At 40.5% G+C, this 19,594-nt stretch overlaps 2 protein-coding genes across 4 annotated transcripts in view; both read left to right on the top strand.

Moving 5' to 3' along the window:
* The first annotated feature begins 586 nt into the window (after positions 1-586).
* Positions 587-14,401, top strand: LOC103154369 (casein kinase I). 2 transcript variants are annotated; one of them, XM_007575626.2, is made up of 9 exons: positions 587-1,076; positions 5,525-5,635; positions 8,496-8,644; positions 8,810-9,038; positions 9,117-9,287; positions 9,381-9,529; positions 10,161-10,329; positions 10,430-10,542; positions 12,117-14,401. In XM_007575626.2, the coding sequence occupies exons 1-9, from the start codon at positions 1,001-1,003 to the stop codon at positions 12,165-12,167; spliced, it is 1,218 nt and encodes a 405-aa protein (XP_007575688.1). In that variant the 5' UTR covers positions 587-1,000; the 3' UTR covers positions 12,168-14,401. The 2 variants fall into 2 exon arrangements, with proteins under 2 accessions (XP_007575688.1, XP_007575689.1); XM_007575627.2 differs by lacking the exon at positions 587-1,076 and adding an exon at positions 1,618-1,636.
* Positions 14,402-17,161: 2,760 nt separating this feature from the next.
* Positions 17,162-19,594, top strand: part of slc16a3a (solute carrier family 16 member 3a) — a 15,726-nt gene continuing 13,293 nt past the window's right edge. Inside the window, exon 1 of one of the 2 annotated variants that reach the window (XM_007575624.2) lies at positions 17,162-17,566. The gene's annotated coding sequence lies outside the window, so the exon portion shown is untranslated. The other variant, XM_007575623.2, reaches the window with a different exon arrangement.

The following is a 19,594-nucleotide window of genomic DNA, read 5'->3' as shown; positions in this document are numbered from 1 at the left end:
TAAAAAAATGAAATTCGTAAACTGCACAAACATACCAATCAACATTTTTCATCAAGTGATAAAATAACGATTTAAGGGTTTAAAGTTCAATGAAAGTAGTATTGCTTTAATTGAACTGTGTGTTTTTTTTAGAATTGTTTTTATTATTATTATTTTTCATATATTTTCTTTTTATGGCTGAAGAATGAACTTGTGCGTTTCATTGACCACTTGCAGATGGACAAAAGCCAGAGGGACAAAGGTAGCGATCTTTTGTTGTTGAGTGGAACCAGAGCCTTTAAGCTTTAGGAGACTAGTCACACATTGAATGCACTGGAAGCATAACGAATGGGACAATAATATGGGAACCTGAATTGAGCGGAATGTGCGAGCGAATAAAACGGGCCAAATCTTTGTAAATTTTGAACGTTAACTATACACACATAAATCCTTTCAAACATATTCAGTCTTGAGCGAAGGTGATGCAGACCGCTTCAGAATTAGTGAGGCCTGTTACTGATACTAGTATCTGTTAGAGGATCTATAACAACACGCTCTTTGGTCGTGTCCTCCCCCATCATCTAACAAGGAAGTGGCGTCACAGACCCAGCAGATTGCTGAGCAAGGTCCTAACATAGAGCAGTTTAATGCGAGCCAGAGATACCGTGCCAAATAGCTGACGGAATCTTTTCAAAATCCATCTTCATCCGTGGAAATTTAAGGCTTACCAATTTTAAAAACAGCAAGAGCATAAAGTACAGAGATTCATCTTTCCGATAAACGCCATATTGTCGCAATATGATATATTTAACATTTTAAAACAAGAGGCGAAAGATTGTCGGAGCCGACTTCATCCGGAGACAGCATACAGAAGAACAGATTTTGTCGCTTGAACGGATCTCCGGTGTCTGCTGGTTGATTCTATTCTAGTTGTAAACGGGCTTGAACTTCAAAGCTGACCATATTTTGAATATTTTGGAGCTAGCGAGCGTGCTTGCTAGCCGACGACAGATTTATTAACATGGAGTTGAGAGTCGGAAACCGATACAGACTGGGCAGAAAGATTGGAAGCGGATCGTTTGGAGACATATACTTGGGTATGTTTTTGTCACTGAAACTTGTCTACTAGTCTGTGTCTGTATTAACAACAAGAGGAAAGTGTGAGGAAGTTGGTCAACTGGTTTCGTTTTTAGAGGTTCAGAAGGAGCTGGTGATAGGCGATCAGCTGTTGTGTTCTCTGTTAGCGTTAGCTGCTAGGCTAGTAGTTTCTGTAGCAAGTAAGCTAACATTTCCGTCTTCTATTTTGAAAATGTGTTTAGTAAGCGATTTATTTCGACTGTGCTTGGCTTAGAAACTTATTTTCCGTTATAATATCAACCCGGTGTCCAAATGAAGGGTTCAAATTACTAGGAAAACAGTCAGCTGATATGAATCTAAGTGTTTTGTCCTCAGCTAGCTATGTAAAATCTGAAAGTTTTTGTTTGGTTCTTTTGCTTTGATTCACCTGAAACTCGTTTTAGACCAGAATGATCGTTCAGTCTGAGCCTGTGAAATATTCGGGGACAGTTGCCTGCATGTGTTTTTTAGTGGTTTTAAGCAGAACGAAAGTTTCCAGCTGAATCAAAAGGCTCAACGGATCTACTGTGGTTACCTTTCAGTGAGTTTTATATAATATGTTTTACATTGTAAAATTTTTATCAATAGGATGCTATTTTACAGATGAGCCCAAAGATTTGTGTTTGATGGGAAGGCCCTATATCCTTCTGAGAATAAGCTGTCACGAACATGTACAAATATAGCTTCATCTCTACTGGGTGAAATGTAGCTATCTTCTGTTAGCTAAGGCTGCTGACCAGCTACTGATTAAATAGGTTTTGTCAGAAAAATTTTTGGATCCTTCTGGAAGTAAATGTCATTTCTTCCACTATTTTAATCTGGCTTTTAATGATAACATGATTATTGTTGTTTTCAAATGGATCGTGATGAAGGGGATTTAATCTGCACTGAGCTAGATTAAACCTACATTAAATCACAAAATGCACAATCTGTATGGTATTCTGGTTGGATGCAGTATGCCACTAGTTAACACCAACCATGCTGTAGCTCTTCTTTTGGCGCTTATATTGGAGCTTTAATCTTAATTATTCACATCTCTGCTGGGAAAACCTCACCTCTAGCCTCTAACAGTGTCACAGGCCTGGCTGTGAGGTGCAGTGGTTTCTAAATGTGAACCGTCACCGAACTGGAACTGTCTGCTTTACTTTAGATTAGTCCCTTCTAGTCTTCTATGGTGGATGAGATGTAGACATAAAGGTGATTCCATGGATGTTTTCCAGTATAATGCTTAATTATTGATTCTGTCATGGAAGTATCTGAATATGTTGTGTTACATTTGTGCCAAAATATGTGCAACTCGTAAGAAAACGTTTTTTAGTTTTGGATAGATTTTTTTTTATGTCTTTTTTTAAAATCACATTTGGATCAAAGACAAGAGATCATGGTCTCCCTTCTCGGACTATACCAAGTGTTTACACTAGACTGTTGCTATTAATTTTGTTTTTAATTTGATTTTACATTTATGGGACTAGTATTCTTTACCAAAATCTGTAACATTTTCTGCTCCAGTCGTGGTTTGAAAAGTTTTGTACTAGAATCTTATGCGCTTGTGTGACCTAACTAGGCTGTGTGTTCTGAAAGTGAACTCGCCTTGTTCAACTAAAACTCCCAGAGCAATGTTAAATGTCCTCACTTAACAGCTGTGAATCCAGGAGAGGTTAGATTAATTAACAGGATCTGGCCTTTCTTCCACATGACCTGTTGTACAATCTGATACCCAGAGCTGCCAGCCGCTTGCATAATCACTTAGTGTTTTTTGTCTTCACTCGGCTGTCCATCCTTTCCATTGAGTGGTTGATGACTAATGTGTTGTAACATTGTAAATGAGTCAGAGCAGTGTGTGGTTCTGTTAAATCAGTTAACCCTCTGCTGTCTGCAGTAGAAACAGGAGCAGGTTTTTGATCATTCGCGCTTCTGTTACAAGAAACAAGGTCTTATTAAAAGGCGTCCATGGCAGATGTCCCACAGTGATTCACTCATCATGTTTAAACCAAGTTTGTGTCGGTAACAGTGATGAATGTTTCAGAGACCTAAAGGCTTGTTCCTGTTGGGTCATTAGCAGGGTGGGATCGGGTCACCCTGTTCACTGAGGTCTTCTACTCCTATGTGATTGGTGTTATCCATCATAGAGTATCAGGAGGTTATTCATATGTTTTATATTTGTTTGAAAATATTCAGCAAGTGTACAGAGACATGAGCCGTGTCAGAGGACAGTTTTATAAAAAAGACCAAAGAAATGTCCCGACCTAATCAGGATCAGACTGAAGTCCAAACCACTTTGTTTCTTGTACCCATTGACATTAGGGTCACTTACAACAAGTACAGAAATATATTTGTTCTTTGAACACTAGCTGTGTTGTTTAATAATATTATTATGCAGGTATGAGATCAGCCCTTCTGCCTTTCTGTTTTTTGTTTCACTGAATATATTTTGATACCAAGATGTCAGCTTTTAAGCAATCTATAAATTCATATGTATGCCACTATCATGTTCTTTTAAGCCTACTTTTAAATAACTGAATATTTATTAGAAATAAGTTGTATACATAACAACAGTAATTTAAAGGTTGTCAATTCTGTCAGTGTTTTAGTCCACTATATGTTGAAAATCACAAACAAAATGTCTTTTTTTGTCAAATGAAAGCAGAAAAATCTAATTTCTTGATTACTGGTAATTGTGACAGTCCTGAATGACTGAGAGTCAAGAAAAGCCACTTGTTTAGTGTTATTTACACGCTCCTTCTAGCTCATAAATGATGTTTAGTTTCATGATGGGACAGGATGGTCATTGTGATGAGTCTATAAGCTGGTTATGTTCTGCTGCAGGGTGTTATAAAACGCTCCCTGAGGCTGCTACCTGTCTGACAAGAAAACAGAGACTTGTTTAACAGATACTGTTGGTGATATCACATCACAGTCAAATGAGAACGCTCCAGTCATGTATGCTAACAGGGAGGGGCATATTTATAAGCAAACTTAACACAAAGGTTGTTTAAACTGACGGACCAAAAGTTACTTAAAACGGCTCAAACTGCGTGTTGTTGGTGATTCAGTCATCAAACTTATGACACATTTTTGCACTGCCCGTCTGCTGACATGTTGGTGGTTTGGCTGACGTCACACCAGGTGTCATCTCACGGCTGAATGTTTGTTTGTTTATTTGTCTTTCTGATGTCTATTAGCAGTGGAGGTGATGCTCTTATACAAGTCACAGTATATTTGCATGTTTCTGCGGCACTTCCTGGTGAGACCTCATGAAATAATAGTCCACAGAGATGTGTCTGAACATGTTGCACCAGCAGCACAGCAGAAAAACACACCCTGCACACATTGTGAACACTTTGGCACATCAGGAACAGTCCTCCATGAGGGAGTGCTGCATTCCCCAGAAAAATCTGTTCAGACAAATCCCATTCCTCTGACACCAGAGAGCACACACTGTAAAACACCCGCTTGATTCAGATGTTTCTGTTGGAATAGATTCTTTATTTAATGCAACTAGGAGTCAGGTGGGTCATGTTGAAGAATATCCTTTTTAACTTCTCTGACACCTACGGCCCAATGAGTCTTATGTAAATGAGCATTCAGGCTTTAAAAACAAACACAGAACACATTAAATCTGAACTTTGGTCATTTATGTAATGCATAAAATCCCATGTGCTGTAATTTCCCTCCATGCTTTGGTTTGCTGAAGTGTCTGTTGCATGTTGAGAGCCCGCTGCTCCATGCTAACCGCCGTGCGGGGGAGCCTTGGCCCCGCCCTGCTGGGTGCCAGGTGCCAGATGACGTACAGAGAAATCAATGATGTTCCATCAGAACTGCTGTTAAACTCTTTCTGCTATGAGATGGTGTGTTCACACACGTGAGCGGGAGTAATGGGATTATGTAAGGTGGTGTCGGGTTTCTGTGGAGGGGGGTGGTACTAGCTGGACTCCATTACCGTGTTTAGGAAGAAAGCAACCTCAGCACTTAAACATGTCAGTTTTGAAGTCATTTCCCAGAATCCCTTCATGTGTGAGCAAAATAGATGAAAATCTATTTATGTCTCATAAAATGATGCTGGACGTCCACTAAGGAGTGGTGAATTGAAACGGACTTGCATTTGACAGATTTAGCTAGCATTCTTGATTGTCTCTGTCCACAAACTGAGCAGCTTCACATCAACCAACTTTTAAAGGATTTCTGTATTTGCTCAAATGTTTTCCACACATTAGTAACAGGAGGTTATTACAGACATGTCAGGAAGAGAAATGAAGGTCTGTAGCCACTGCTAGCATGCCGGTCTCATGCTAGCAGTGGGACCTGCATGCTAGCATGCAGTGAGACTATCTAGTTGTTTCTGAGACAACTAGATAGAACTCTAGTGTTCAGGCTCTTTGACTGTTTCCCTAGCTCCATCCAACTAAACCTTGTCTGTCTGTTTGTCTAGGTACTGATATCTCAGTGGGAGAAGAGGTGGCCATCAAGCTGGAATGTGTGAAGACTAAACACCCACAACTCCACATCGAAAGCAAGATCTACAAGATGATGCAAGGCGGAGGTATCACACTCCCAAAACCACCACATACATACTCGTCCATCACCAAATGTATCAATATTGCAGTTGCATAACAGCTCACACTAACTCCGTCATCACTTCCAAAGAAGATATTTGGCTCGTCAAACTGAGTAAACTAGTTTCAGAGAAGAAAAGTGATGAGCAGTCGGCCAACCCAGGGATCGAAACTTTTCCATCCCCCTTCACAAACCTGCAGGGAGTTCTACAAAACATCAGCTTTAACAATGTGTTTTTACTTCTCTATTCAGTAATTCTTAGATTAGTTCAGCACATTTGTTCTGATTGTAGTTGGCTGAGTTGATAAGGTTCCCTGCAGCAGAGTTATTTAAGGTTTCCTGCAGCAGTGTGCCCCACAGCAGGCCTACTGGACGGATCCTTTTCTCTGGTCAGAAACTTGTTCATCTACAGTTACTACACTACTCTAACGAGCAAAACAACTTAGTACATTTGACTGGTAACTAATCAGAAAGATGAAAATTGCAAATAACATTTCAATAAATTATTTTAACATATTTTACATATTTTCTATTTAAATTCAAAAATGCTTTATTGATTCCAAAGGGAAATTAAATGCTGTTGTAAATCATTAATTCTTCAAAGTGTTAGGACAATATTAAAATAATAATTGAAATAATGAAAAAAGATAAGATTTTATGATTTTTTTTTCTAAATCACAAATTTATTAGGTTTATTTTTTACGTTTTTATTCCTCATCTCTAACTTTGAGTCCTCCTAGCGCCCCCCAGTGGCCACCCAGGGGTCATGAACTCCCACTTTGAAAGTCACTGGCCTAACCAGTTCAGCTCATGTAGAAGATTTGAATGACCTGGCTGGTTTTACTCGGCAGAAAAAGTGACTTTCTTTGTCTTTAGTTGAGCTAAAGATTCTTTAAATGGTAATTAACCCTCTTAAGACCATAATTGTAACTGGGCCGCCTGGTATTTTTTTGATTTTATGGCTGTAAAATTCTCAAACAATGTGCAATGAGTCTGAATTTTTCCTCTTTTTTCTAGAACAACCTCAGCTTTCAGTATTTGATGGTTATTTAACATTTCTGTTCACAATTTCAAAAATTGTGAACAAACAGTTTAAAGAGGAAAAAAACAAAAATCGGAATTGAAATTTTCAGATTTATTACTGAACAAAAACTTCCTGATGACAGGGGCAAACAATTTCAGATGAACAATTTCAACTTTCAACTATATTACATAAATGCAGAGAAAACTGTGAAGCCTGGCCTCCAATTTACAAGTTTTTATGCCTATTTTTTATTAAATTATTTCAGGCGTTTTCATTTTTTAGTGGTAGGCTCTAAAGCAGTTCCTCTCCAGCTGCAGACAGAATCCCACTCTGGATCCATCTATACTTTATCTATCACACTTCAGGTTGAGAGGGTCCCGGTACCCATCTCCAGTGGTCAGGAGCAAGAGGCAGGGGACACACTGGACAGGTCACCAATCCCTCACTTGGCTGATTTGTTGTTTTTTTTCACAATTCATCTTTTGGCAGAAAAAAAAAGTGGTGGTGATTTTTCTTTTTTTCTTTTTGCCAAAATCACGTTATGTAAAAATATTACTTAGGACATTATTTCTGGAAGACCACGATTTTATTTTCAGTATAATAAATAGTTATTGCACAAATTATGCAGGAATCAAGATGGAGCTAACAGTTAGCCAATGGTTTGTGCAGCGTTCATATGACTAACGTTAGCTTGTACAAATATTTTACGCAACCTGGTTCGCTGGTTATATGTCTCTCATGTTCACTGCCTTCAGATATCAGCCTTCTAGGACCATTTATCAGTCTGGTGGATTTTCTTTTAGACATTTCCATAATTTTATGCCCGATTTCAACTCGTCCTCTGCCGTCTTCTCTCTCTCTCGCACCGCTAATCCGTTGACACGTTACGAAGCTCCGCAGGGAAATTCCGTAATGAAAATATTTACTCTAATATCTGCTGCAACATGCACATGTGATGCAGCTTATTTTATGCACTTTCTGATACTTTCGGAATTTTTTGAATGCGGCCAACTGTTCAGGAGTTACGATACAGAGTAGGTTGGGTGACAATTATGACACAACGGAGAATCTTTCTTGTGATTGGTCAAGCTCATATCACAACTTTCCCAGGTGGCTACCGTAATGTATCATATATGCCCTGAAAGCGCAATGTCTCAGCTTTTCTGCACTTTTGGAATTTTTTTGATATGTTGAACGGTTCAGAAATTACGGTAATGGAAAGTACACAAGCCGAATCCTGTCGACGCCGACAGGTTGGTCGTAAGAGGGTTAATAAAAACATTCACACAGAAAATACTTTTCTACCAAACTGCACCAGATCAGAAGTTATTTTGAAGTTATTTAGTGGGAAAGAAAATCATCTTTCATAATCTAGTTATCAAGTTTTCAGATTAGCCACAACCAATCACAGCCAAGAAATTATTTGAAGAATTCCCAGGATTAATGAAATAAATGAGCACAAATGGTGAGTCTGTATTTTCCATAATATAAATGCATGTTCTACTCCAACTAAATACTAAAATTATGAGTGAGATGTTGTTTAGAATTAACTGTATTACCTGGTTTCCTCCCGACCCCACTGAGGGACAAGGGTGTTCAGAAAATGGATGGATGGATGTATTACCTGGTTTGTTCAAGCATATTACTTATTCTATTCAAACCACAGAAGTAGCTATTAAAACAACTTGTCTTGGTTTTGTTGACCCTTGATGCTGAAATCTAAACGAACGTGTCAACAGATTCCTCAAACTGAACATTTGATACTGTTTAGTGGTTCCTTTCTATCAGAATACCAGATAATTACCTTTCCCTGTACTTTCAGTGGGGATTCCAACAATAAAGTGGTGTGGTGCTGAGGGAGACTACAATGTGATGGTGATGGAGCTGCTGGGGCCCAGTCTGGAGGACCTGTTCAACTTCTGCTCTCGGAAGTTCAGTCTGAAGACCGTCCTCCTGCTTGCTGACCAGATGGTGAGAGAAAGTGCTCTGACCTTTACTAAGAGCCTTAGATTTTCTCAGTTATGTGGTGTGTTGGATGGAAAGCTGCAGATGAAAGACTTGAAGGTGTCTTCAGGTCTGTTTCCTGCTGTCTGTCCTGTGGTGTTTAGTTAACGTGAATCTGACTTGCCTTTCTAGATCAGCCGGATTGAATACATCCACTCCAAGAACTTTATCCACCGAGACGTGAAGCCGGACAACTTCCTGATGGGGCTGGGCAAGAAGGGCAACCTGGTCTACATCATCGACTTCGGTCTGGCTAAGAAATACCGCGACGCTCGCACGCACCAGCACATCCCCTACCGCGAAAACAAGAACCTGACCGGCACCGCCCGCTACGCCTCCATTAACACACACCTCGGCATTGGTGAGACATGTGGTGATGGCTGCTGATGTCGCTGCAGTGCGCTACCCCCTGCTGATCCCACCTTGTCTCTGTCTTCAGAACAATCCAGACGGGATGACTTGGAGTCTCTGGGCTACGTCCTGATGTACTTCAATCTGGGCTCTCTTCCCTGGCAAGGCCTCAAAGCTGCCACCAAGAGGCAGAAGTATGAACGCATCAGTGAGAAGAAGATGTCCACCCCCATTGAGGTCTTGTGTAAAGGCTACCCCTGTAAGCTAAGCTGCTAACATGCCTTTCAGGGCTTTTCTTATTACCATAACCACAGAAGTGCCTGATGTCCTGATCTTTCTCTCTCCACTTTAGCTGAGTTTGCCACATACTTGAACTTTTGCCGCTCTCTGCGCTTTGACGACAAGCCCGACTACTCCTACCTCCGCCAGCTCTTCAGGAACCTCTTCCACAGACAGGGCTTCTCCTACGACTATGTCTTTGATTGGAACATGCTCAAATTTGTAAGTTGTGTTGACACACAGTTGAAATTCAGTCCAAAATAAATGATGTTGTTTATTTTGTCAGTTGTTGTTTTAAAGCGAGGCAGTATGATGTCAAATCAACCTTTTTGACCTTTGTGTCATGTTTTAATATTTCCTCATAAAAAACATTGCTGGAGTGTTAAAGGGTTGATAGAGGAGCCAGGTTGTGACGACTTCCTGAAGGCAGAGTTTCAGAAAGAGCAAGGGTTTTTAAAGAGACAGACGCTCAATTTTATTGTGGTAAATTATAAAGTCAGATTTCTTTTAAGTCATATTTGATATGTACAAAATTTTTATAACAACTGACAGTAACATAAATGGGATTATGCATCTGGAAAACATCTAATCCTGCCCCTTTAATAATCAATGTACTTGAATCATTCATTGATTTGTTACAGCCATATCTGCAAGAGTAAAGGAAAGAATTGCATAATAAAAATGCAATAATCTGTTCAGTGATCTAATATCCTGTTTTGGTGTAAAGCTGAAGTAACATTAGTTCCTTTCCAGCTCTGCATGTGGGCTCCCCAACCAGATTAAATACAGGCTAACTGTTGCTATAGAAACAGCTGCGCTACCTGGTGGTGACTGTGGGGCTGTGTTGTGTCAGGGTGCCAACAGGGCCGTGGAAGACGCTGAGAGGGAGCGCCGGGAGCGCGAGGAGAGACTGAGGCACAGCAGGAACCCCGGGGCCAGAGGCATGGCTTCTGCTTCAGGCAGAGCAAGGGCAGCTCAGGACGCCGCAGTCCCCTCCCCACTCAACCCTGCTTCACACACAGGTCAGAGCGCCGCCTGTCCATCTTTCACAGCCTTTCCAGGCCAAAGATGGCTTCAGAAGAACTACATGGTGACTGACACTTGGCTCTCTTTGTTATTTAGGTATGGAGAAGGAGAGGAAGGTGAGCATGCGTCTTCATCGTGGAGCACCTGTCAACATCTCCTCATCAGACCTGACTGGACGTCAGGACACGTCACGTATGTCCACCTCACAGGTACTTCCCTCAGTAGACGTATTGTCTCAGTAGACATATTAACTCAGTAAAGAGTTAATATGTCAGAATCAAGTCAGTGAAAAGAAGAGTGGAGATGAGAGGAAACACGAGTTCATCCACCGCAAAGAGGAAGCAGCAACAGAGAACAGAACATTGTGTCAGAACTTCCCTTTTCTTTTGTCCCACATCATGTTTTTTCTACTTAGCCAATCAGAACGATCAGGAAACCACAGCAGTTCAGTAACTGGTGGCATTCTGCTAACTGGGAGCTGTGGGTGTACTGGACTGTTAGTTTGTTCTCCTTTATAGCTTCAGCCTCCACCATTCTTCTTAAAGCACAGCTGTAACATTCAGTCAGTGAGCAGAGCTGTGCTGCTCACTGACCAGTCCTGACTGGTGAAGCATCAGGACTTTATACGCTAGATTACATTTTCCCTCAGGTTTGACCAGGATGCTGTTTATATTTATAAAAGCAAATGGGTTAAAAGGCTACAATCACTGGAAACCTATTAAAATCTCTTTTAAATCATATAAAATTAAAACCAATCTGATTGTTTCAGACAGTATAGCTGTGCTAAAGAGGAAAAAAATATGGAATATGGATATAAAATGCTTTGTGTAGGAACATTAAAGGGACTAAGTTGATACAGCAGGCTTAGTTGGCTCATTCTATTTATTTCTGTAGTGATGTGAAGCTGCAGATTCAGAAACATTTTGCACATTTCTTTATTAATTTTAACTTGAAATATGAAATAAATCTGAAAGAATAGGTATTAGAAACGTTGGCTGAAGTCGATTTTCATTTTTCAGATTTCCATGTTTTACAAAGTGAAAGTATCTAATCATGTGGTTAATGTATGACATTTAAAGTCTATTGGGATTCATCAAATGTCTTATGTCAGGACTCTTAAACAACTTTACTTTTTAAAACATATTCTTTTAGTAAAATCTGAGTGTCCATGATTCAATGGAGAATAAGGCAGCCACTTTGTAAAATGAAAATTCTTCACATATGAAGTTAAACTTGAAAGTTGAAATGTAATATCTGCTCTGTTTTTGTTGATTCTTTTCAGAACATGTCTTTCATCTATTCATGTGTGACAAAATGTAGACAAAGCAAACTGTGGGTTCTAGTTCTGACTGTGTGTGTTCTGCTGGGCTCCATCGGGTCTTTCCCTCTCGGCCCAGAACACACTCTTCCTGCTGCTCAGTGTTAAGATCAGTCTGCAGGGATTCCCTCCTAGATTTGCTGTGAAGCATCATATTCCATGTTTTCCGTATGTCCAGTCCCTGTAGCTGCAGCGTAATCTGCTGTATGTGATTCCACATAGAATGTTCAGTTCTCTCTGACTTCTACTTACTGCAGGTGTTTATTCCTTAGAGCTACTTTACAGAACCCCGCTTTATAAATCCCAGCCACTCTTTTGGGCGAAAATGCCCAGTGGATTTTTTTTTTTTTTTTACAATATAAAACCTAAAAGTGTTTAACTAGTCATTAACAAATCTGCTCCTGATTGTATTTTAGGTTCCAGGTGTTTATGAGCTGCTGATGTGTTTAATCTTCCTGTTTCCAGGCTCTGTCCCGGGTTACACCAAGCGGCCTCCAGTCTGCAGCTCCGCGGTGAAACAGCCCTACATCCTCTGAGGACGCCTCGACATGCATCACCTGCAGCACACACACTCTCTCGCACACATATTCACATAGATTACCAGGACTCTCAAACGACCCAGAACTGCTCACCAATGCACCAGGCTCTGCCTGCGCATCTATTCACTTCTCAGGAGAAGAGATGCACAGTCAGCAGGTTGTGTATGTGTGTGTGTGAGAGAGGGAGAGAGAGACGGGCAGGTGGAGACCAGTTTGGTTGCCTTAACAACCATCTTGGTGAAGTTGAAGCCACAGCAACCCTTCTTCCTTGCTCGTGGAAGATGTGAAAACTCCTCCTCCTCCCTGCTGTTGATGAAGCCATTGATTCACTTTTCTCTGGCCTAATGTTTTTTTTTTTCTCTCAACTTTTGATTTTACTTGTTTTTAATCTTTTTAGCAGAAAAAAACATCAACACCAGCAGATCTGCATGAAAACGGGGAATGCAGCGTTTGTTCAATGTTAACCTGTTGGATTTACTTTGATTTTGGTCAGATGGAGAGTCGCTCCATCATGGCAGTGTTTGAGCACAGTGCCTAAACTCTGTGTCGTGTAAAATACTTTGAACCCCGTAGTCCACACCTCCTTATTTACTTCTTTTGATGTGAATGAGACGTTTAGGTAGAATAAGATGGGGGGGGAGTAAGGAGGCTGTTGTACGAGTTGTGTCCATGTCCTCAGGTCTGTTGGAATATGGTAAACATGCAGCACATTTAGTTAGTGTTCAGGTTGTGAATGGCGTGGGAAAAGCTGTGAATGGAAGAGTGAGTCAGGAGCTCAGTCTGTCCACACCAAACTTCTTTCTTTCTAACACTAGTGCATAGTGACGTGGCTTTCGTGTGTATTTGTGTGGTTGTGTCTTAGGGGTTTCCATGCTCACAGGTGGGATAAACATGTCGATTTCTTTTTATATAAAAATATATATGAAAGTAAACATTTTTGTAAGCTTTTACGTCCACAGCATCTTCAGCCTGATCCTTGGACCTCGTGTCCCTCTGCTTCCACCCTGAGTCCGAACACCTTTTTTCATTTCTCCAAAGCACAGCTTGTCCATTTTCTAGATAAACTCCACCATCAGAAGCGGTCTGAAAGGACAGTTTGTCGAGACTTTGTACCCTTGTTTTCACTCTGCTGTAGCTGATCTTATAGAACCTTTAAACAGTGCAATGTGTTGGGAAAAGTATGAGAAATATGAACCAACGGATCTTTTCTCCCTGTTTTCAGGATCTGATGGAGGAACAGTTTTAGTTGCTAATGTCCAACTAAATTAATTTGAAGTTCTTGTAAAAAACAGTTTTAGTCTGTGATGCTACTAACCAACCCATATCTTAATGTACAATATTTGACTTTGCTGATGAGAAGAGTGTCGATTATCATAAAGAACGTCTTAAATGTTTCAGTCAGGTTTAAAGTCAACTGGGTAAACTTTGGGATTTTCATGGTTTCATGTGGCGACAACGCTTCAGTACTTAATAGTTTAGAATCAAACTCTGCAGAGCGTGCGGTGTCAGACGGCTCCACTCTCCCGTTTACATAGAAAATGGACGGGTTTTGCTTCAAGGCCAGCATCCTGGAAGCAGAGGGGGTTTCTAGGAGCTGTGGAGTGAGTGCTGCATAGTGGAAGGTGGCCCCAGCCTTCAGGCTCCTCCTGGGGATCTGATCTAAAGTAGGAACTCCTTGATGTGATAGACTGATGAGAAGTATTTGTAGGCCATTTTCTGTAGTCGATGTGGGAATGGGCTGTAGTTGTACCTTGTACATGTTCCTTGGTTCTGTTGTGTATAGGATGCGCCTGTTTACCACGTCCTGGTGAGCTGCTGTAGGCTTCTGGACGAGCTGTTGATAGAGGGACTGGGAATGCTTCACTACATTTGGGTTCCTGTGAAGGAACCTTTTCTTGGAAAATGTATTTCACTCGTTGACTTGGGAAAAACTAAAGCGATAGAATAACTTGTGTGTCTCACTGATGATGGTTATAATAAATGCAAGTACATGTTTCCATGGAATGGGTTTTCTGTCGCGTTTCTCATTCTGTCACCACCAGTCCTAAAAGCTTGTAGGTGTGTTCTGGACTCAGGTCCCACATCTTATACTGTGGATTCATGGGATTTTTTTTTCCTTTCACTCCCATCTTAACACTTCTGCTCTTCAGTTGTAATGCCACTGTATTTGTGTATTTTAAAATTGTGTAAATAAATTAAAAAGTACTTGTATGTGTGGATGTTTGATTTGATGACATGCAGCTGGAATTTCTAACCCCTCTATGTGACTTTAGAATTAGAGAATCAAACATGGTATTGATTAGTTTGATTATAGGATTATGTGTTATATTATTATACATTAATGTTGAGAATACATCATCTGTTGAGAAATGGGCAAATTAGGAAATTATCCTGCACTAAACTTAGCCTAGCATATGTAGCATCAGACAGATCATGAGCTGATCTGCAGAGAACTTACAGGATGTCCACTGATCACTGTAAACTATAGAAATTAGCAGGTGGTAAACTGCTTTCTGGGAGAATTATTATTATTACAAAAAAAGCTGAAGCTCTTAATGTATGTATCCTATATTTAACCAAAAAATAACTTGAGATTGAAAACCTCTTTCTGAGAGTCACCTGGTCAAAAACAGAACCAAAGATATTGGACCCAATGACATTGTGCAGGAAGTAAACACATGGACAGTGGGAGACCGGTGTAAAGATGTTTCCTGAAAGGTGACAGCTCCCATGAGTCCTGTTACGTACCAGCACACAAAACTCCTGCAGTCCATGTGTGGTGTTGCTTTTGGTTTTATCAATGATCATATGTAATCTGGTAGTAATCTGTGGGCATCTCAACTGGATGGAGAGCCAGGTCCCAGTGTGTGATGAGGAAGTAGCTCAAAGATTCTCCTACAAAACAGCTAGAGACAGAAGAAGACAATCTGATTAACTGCTGGCTCTAAGAAGAGAAAACTGGGTCAGCAGCTGTTAGAATCCTGGACCAGAAATTAACAGAGAGGAAGACTGAAGCTGCAGAGAAGCAACACTGAATGCAGTCTGCTGACACATCCCAACTCTTTACTATCTAAGCTATTTAAGTAGTTGTGTTTGACTGTGTGTCTGTGTGTGTAAAAGTTGTTGTTAGATATAAACAAAATAAAAGTGAGTGGCCAAAAAAAAAAAGCATAAAAAATCACTTCACCAAAAATTTGCCTTTGTCATTTAGAGTAGATAATTTAACCACTGGGTGGCGCTGTTTAACAATCTATTGGTGCAGTGACAGGACTGTTACACAACAGGTCATAGTGACCTTCCTGGAAGATGTGTAAGAGCAGAATAACTGCAATAGGTCAAACAGCAACAATGAAAATAATAATTCATGGTATGCTGTTTTTTGTTTTCTCTGCTGACCTTTATTTGAAAGTGGGTTTGTGAAAGAGTAAATACACGCAGCAAAGGTCAAAAGGTCGGGACTCAAACTTGTGATGGCCGTGTCGAGGACTATGATCTTTGTACCTGGGTCGCACCACCACAACAACAAATATATATGTTTGAATTTATTGTGCTGTAAGTAGATATCTATTCTGGTTTGAAAGTAGTTTGACACTGAGTCTACTCATGTTTCCTGTGGAGGGATGTGGGAGACAGACTGAACACCAGCAACCACTGAACCAACCCTGAAGCTCCAGCTCAAAGCTGGGTTTATTTCCTTTATGTTAAGTTGCAGAAATGCAGGGGGCAGCAACAGGAAAACAACATGCAACAACAGCTGCAGAGGTACAAATGCTACAGTGGGATGGATTTCTAAGGAGTTGATGACGTTGTTTTCGCACCTTTTGGGAGACGCCTGTCTTATTTCATATCAAAACCAAACAATTTGGTTGAAGGAAATAATTTCTGTCTAAATTCAGAGGTGGGTAGTAGCTAGTTACATTTACGCTTGAGTAATATTCTTGAAAGCAACTTCTGGGACTTTTCACTTTTACTTGAGCTATATTATTATGAAGTATTGCTGCTCTTATTGAATTAAGTCTCTGGCTATTCCAGTCACTGTTTTAGAACAGTATTTATTCTGCCTGAATCTTTTATTTTGTGATAATGTTATTTATTTATTTAATCTTTTAAAAATTGACAAATCAAATGAAGGTTATTTGTGAAGCACATTTCAGCAATAAGGCAGTTTAAACTTATTTACATCATAAAAACACAATACAGTATCCTAGTCTGAAACAAGCAATAAACATTATATTTTATGAACTATATCATCAAAATCATGAATACACATCAAATATTTTGGCCAACATGGTTCAAAGCAACTCTAAACAGGTGAGATTTTAGTCTTGATTTAAAGGAACTTAGTATTTTGGCTGTTTTGCAGTTTTCTGGAGGTTTGTTCCAGATTTGTGGTGCGTAGAAGTTGAATGCTGCTTCTCTATGTTTGGTTCTGTTTCTGGATGCCGAGCAGAACCAGAACCAGAAGAGATCTGGAAGGGTGATACATCAGCAGATCTTTAATGTATTGTGGTGCTGAAACGTTCAGTGATTTTTAAATTAGCAACAGTATTTTAAAGTCTGTGCTCTCAGTGAAGGACTGTAGGACTGGGTGATGTTCTCTATCTTCCTGGTTTTAATCAGAACTCCAGCAGCAGTGTTCTGGATCAGCTGCAGCTGGAGGCTTAATTTGATAGTCAGACCTGTGAAGATGCTGTTGCAGTAATTAATGCGACTAAAGATAAACGCCAGAATGAGTTTGTGTAGATTTGTACATCGTTTGTCTGAAGATGTCATTTATATAAGAGTCAGTCAGATGTTATAGTTAATTTCTCAGTACTTTCTTCTTTTCTTCTTTTTACCAAATACTTTTGTACTCTTACTTGAGTCTCTCTCTCTCTCTCTCTCTCTCTCTCTCTCTCTCTCTCTCTCTCTCTCTCTGTGGACAGATACTTGTTATTTTGAATCAGAGTGCTGCTGTTTCTCTAAATCTATCAGGGGTATAAATAATTCGTTGCTGGCAGGTGGTGCTTTGTCTTCAGGGACATTTTGTCAACACAGCCTCTGATGGCTCAGATGTCTATCAGCTCTGGCTGTGTGGGCGCCGTCAGCAGCTAGAATCCCTCCGAACTGTCCGGGAACTCGGTGCAGTCAGTGTGACGGTGATGCGCAGGCCACAGAAAACAAAGCCTATAAATAGCACGTATGAGTTGATGTGGTTCCTCTTGGTGAGGTCAGGCTGTGGGGTAGGGTGACGGGGTGGGTGTGGAGCAGGGGGGCATTAGGACCCGGCAGCAACTCGGTCTGCCCGGCTCTGACGCTCTGCGGGCAGACGTGCAGGTTGGAACGACGCGCAGGTGCTGAGGCTGGATGAGGGACGGCTCCCGGCTGCATGATCCGGTAAGACGCTCAGCAGTCCGCTGGGTGCAGACACATCTTCCTGTTTCACATCAGCGGTAGTCCAATGACTGTCACAGCTGGACGAGATGCGACTATTAATTATCATGTGGCATTTTTAATTCCGGGACGACTGCGTGAAATTCATCATGTCGCGGGGATGCGTGACTTTTTCCTCGGTCTTTTAGAGGCGATCTAATTCAGCAGGAAATGACTGCAGCAGTTTCCAGGATGAAGGTGTAAGCCTGCTGCGGCGAGAGGAGAGAAGGTAGATCAGAACGCTCTCAAGTTAGGAGGTGTTGGTTTAATCTGTGAAGCTTTTATTTTGAAAATTTCAAGATTCTGTCCTCACCGTTATCAATTCTGTTAAAGTTAGGGATGTAAATATGCAGAGAGGTAAAATATTAGTAGAGCAGAGAAATATGTCGATGTACCGGGGATGAATCATATGAGTTAAATTGCAAAACGGTTTTATCTTCAAAGGTTTATCTGGCTCGAATTGATGAAGGATTCTGTTTGAGTTAAGATCAAATTCTATTTCGTTTTACTTTTAGCATCATCAACTCACAACTAAGTTCTTTTCATTCAATACACTCCATCCATCCATCCATCCATCCATCCATCCATCCATCCATCCATCCATCCATCCATCCATCCATCCATCCATCAAATGTTAATATTGAGTAAATTTGATCTGTGATTACAAAATGCCATTTTCAAATGCTAATTTTATTTTTTAGTGAAAACATAAATGAACCTGACCAGTGGAATCATCAGGTGTCTTGTTGTTGTTGTGGCTGTTGGCCTGCTGGTATTGTGTGGCTCATTATTCTGCTGCAATAGCAAAGTGAACTGAAGGTCACAAACTGACGTCAGAACATGGTGAGAAATGAGGAAACCACAGGCCTCCAATGTGAAGCGAGAGTTTTAGCAAGACTGATATGCTACATCAGGCCCCGGTGTAAGGTGTGGTTCCAAAATTCTGTAAAAAACAACAACAAAAAAACAACTTTTTCTTGGAAATACATTTGTGCAACAGCCACATTAAAAAATAATGACCTTTTGGAAGAATCTGTGTTTTTGAGACATGGGTCAGACTCTTTCTTTCTAGCTTGTTCCGTCAGATTCCCATCAGAAACGTGTTACCCGGAGACACTGGCTGCTGGATGTTTGGCTTCACCAATCAGGCATTTCTACTGCGTAGCTCATTCCATCTGTTTCCTCAGGTTGTAAATCAGGTGATGGGGCCTCCAGCCACAAGATCACAGTCAAAACAGTGACTTTATTTGGCTTGAAGATTAAAAAAAATACTTTGGGAATTAAAGAACAACTATCCAATACATAGTAGCGTTAGGATTTTGTAAGGCTGCTGTTGATTTAGGTGGCTGTGTAGAAGCGCTGCAGAGTCTGAGGGAGCATATAAATAACAGGTGGGGTGGGGGGGATTTGAAGGATGAAGTTAGCGCAACTGAGCTTGCACATTACAAAGTGTAATAGGATGAGGCAGAGCTGTAAATTTTACTTGTTGATCTTCTGGTGTTGCTTGTTTGTGGAGGTCAAGGTCTTAGAGATGAGTCTTCAAATGAAATGCTTTCTGCATATTTTAGTCTTTTCACCCATAAGCATAAGTCTTATGGGTGAAAGACTTATTAAAGAGTAAGTGGAAAAATGTTCTTTGCTGTTGTGTAATATTTGCTGCTAGTAAGGCTTTCAGCTTTTAAAGACTGGAAAACAGCAGTAAAAGACAATTAGTGGCTTTAAGGTCAAGTCTCAAACCTAGACAGTTACAAACTTTCATTGTTTCACCCCATAGACAGTGAGTGCTGTATGTATGTAGTAAGGATGGGAACACTACATTTCATTCATTACTTCCATGTAAAGGTTGGGGTAGCAAAAGGAGGGGCATGGTAACCCAGGGCTCCCTGGTTACAGCAGCATTACCCCCTTAATGTAAAGGGAAAAACAACGACATCCGTCCATCCATCCATCCATCCATCCATCCATCCATCCATCCATCCATCCATCCATCCA

The sequence above is a fragment of the Poecilia formosa genome, unplaced genomic scaffold (assembly GCF_000485575.1).
Source record: "Poecilia formosa unplaced genomic scaffold, Poecilia_formosa-5.1.2 Scaffold383, whole genome shotgun sequence".
Taxonomy (NCBI): domain Eukaryota; kingdom Metazoa; phylum Chordata; class Actinopteri; order Cyprinodontiformes; family Poeciliidae; genus Poecilia; species Poecilia formosa.
The sequence above is the reverse complement of the archived record's forward strand: the minus strand, read 5'-3'. Positions and strand labels throughout refer to the sequence as shown.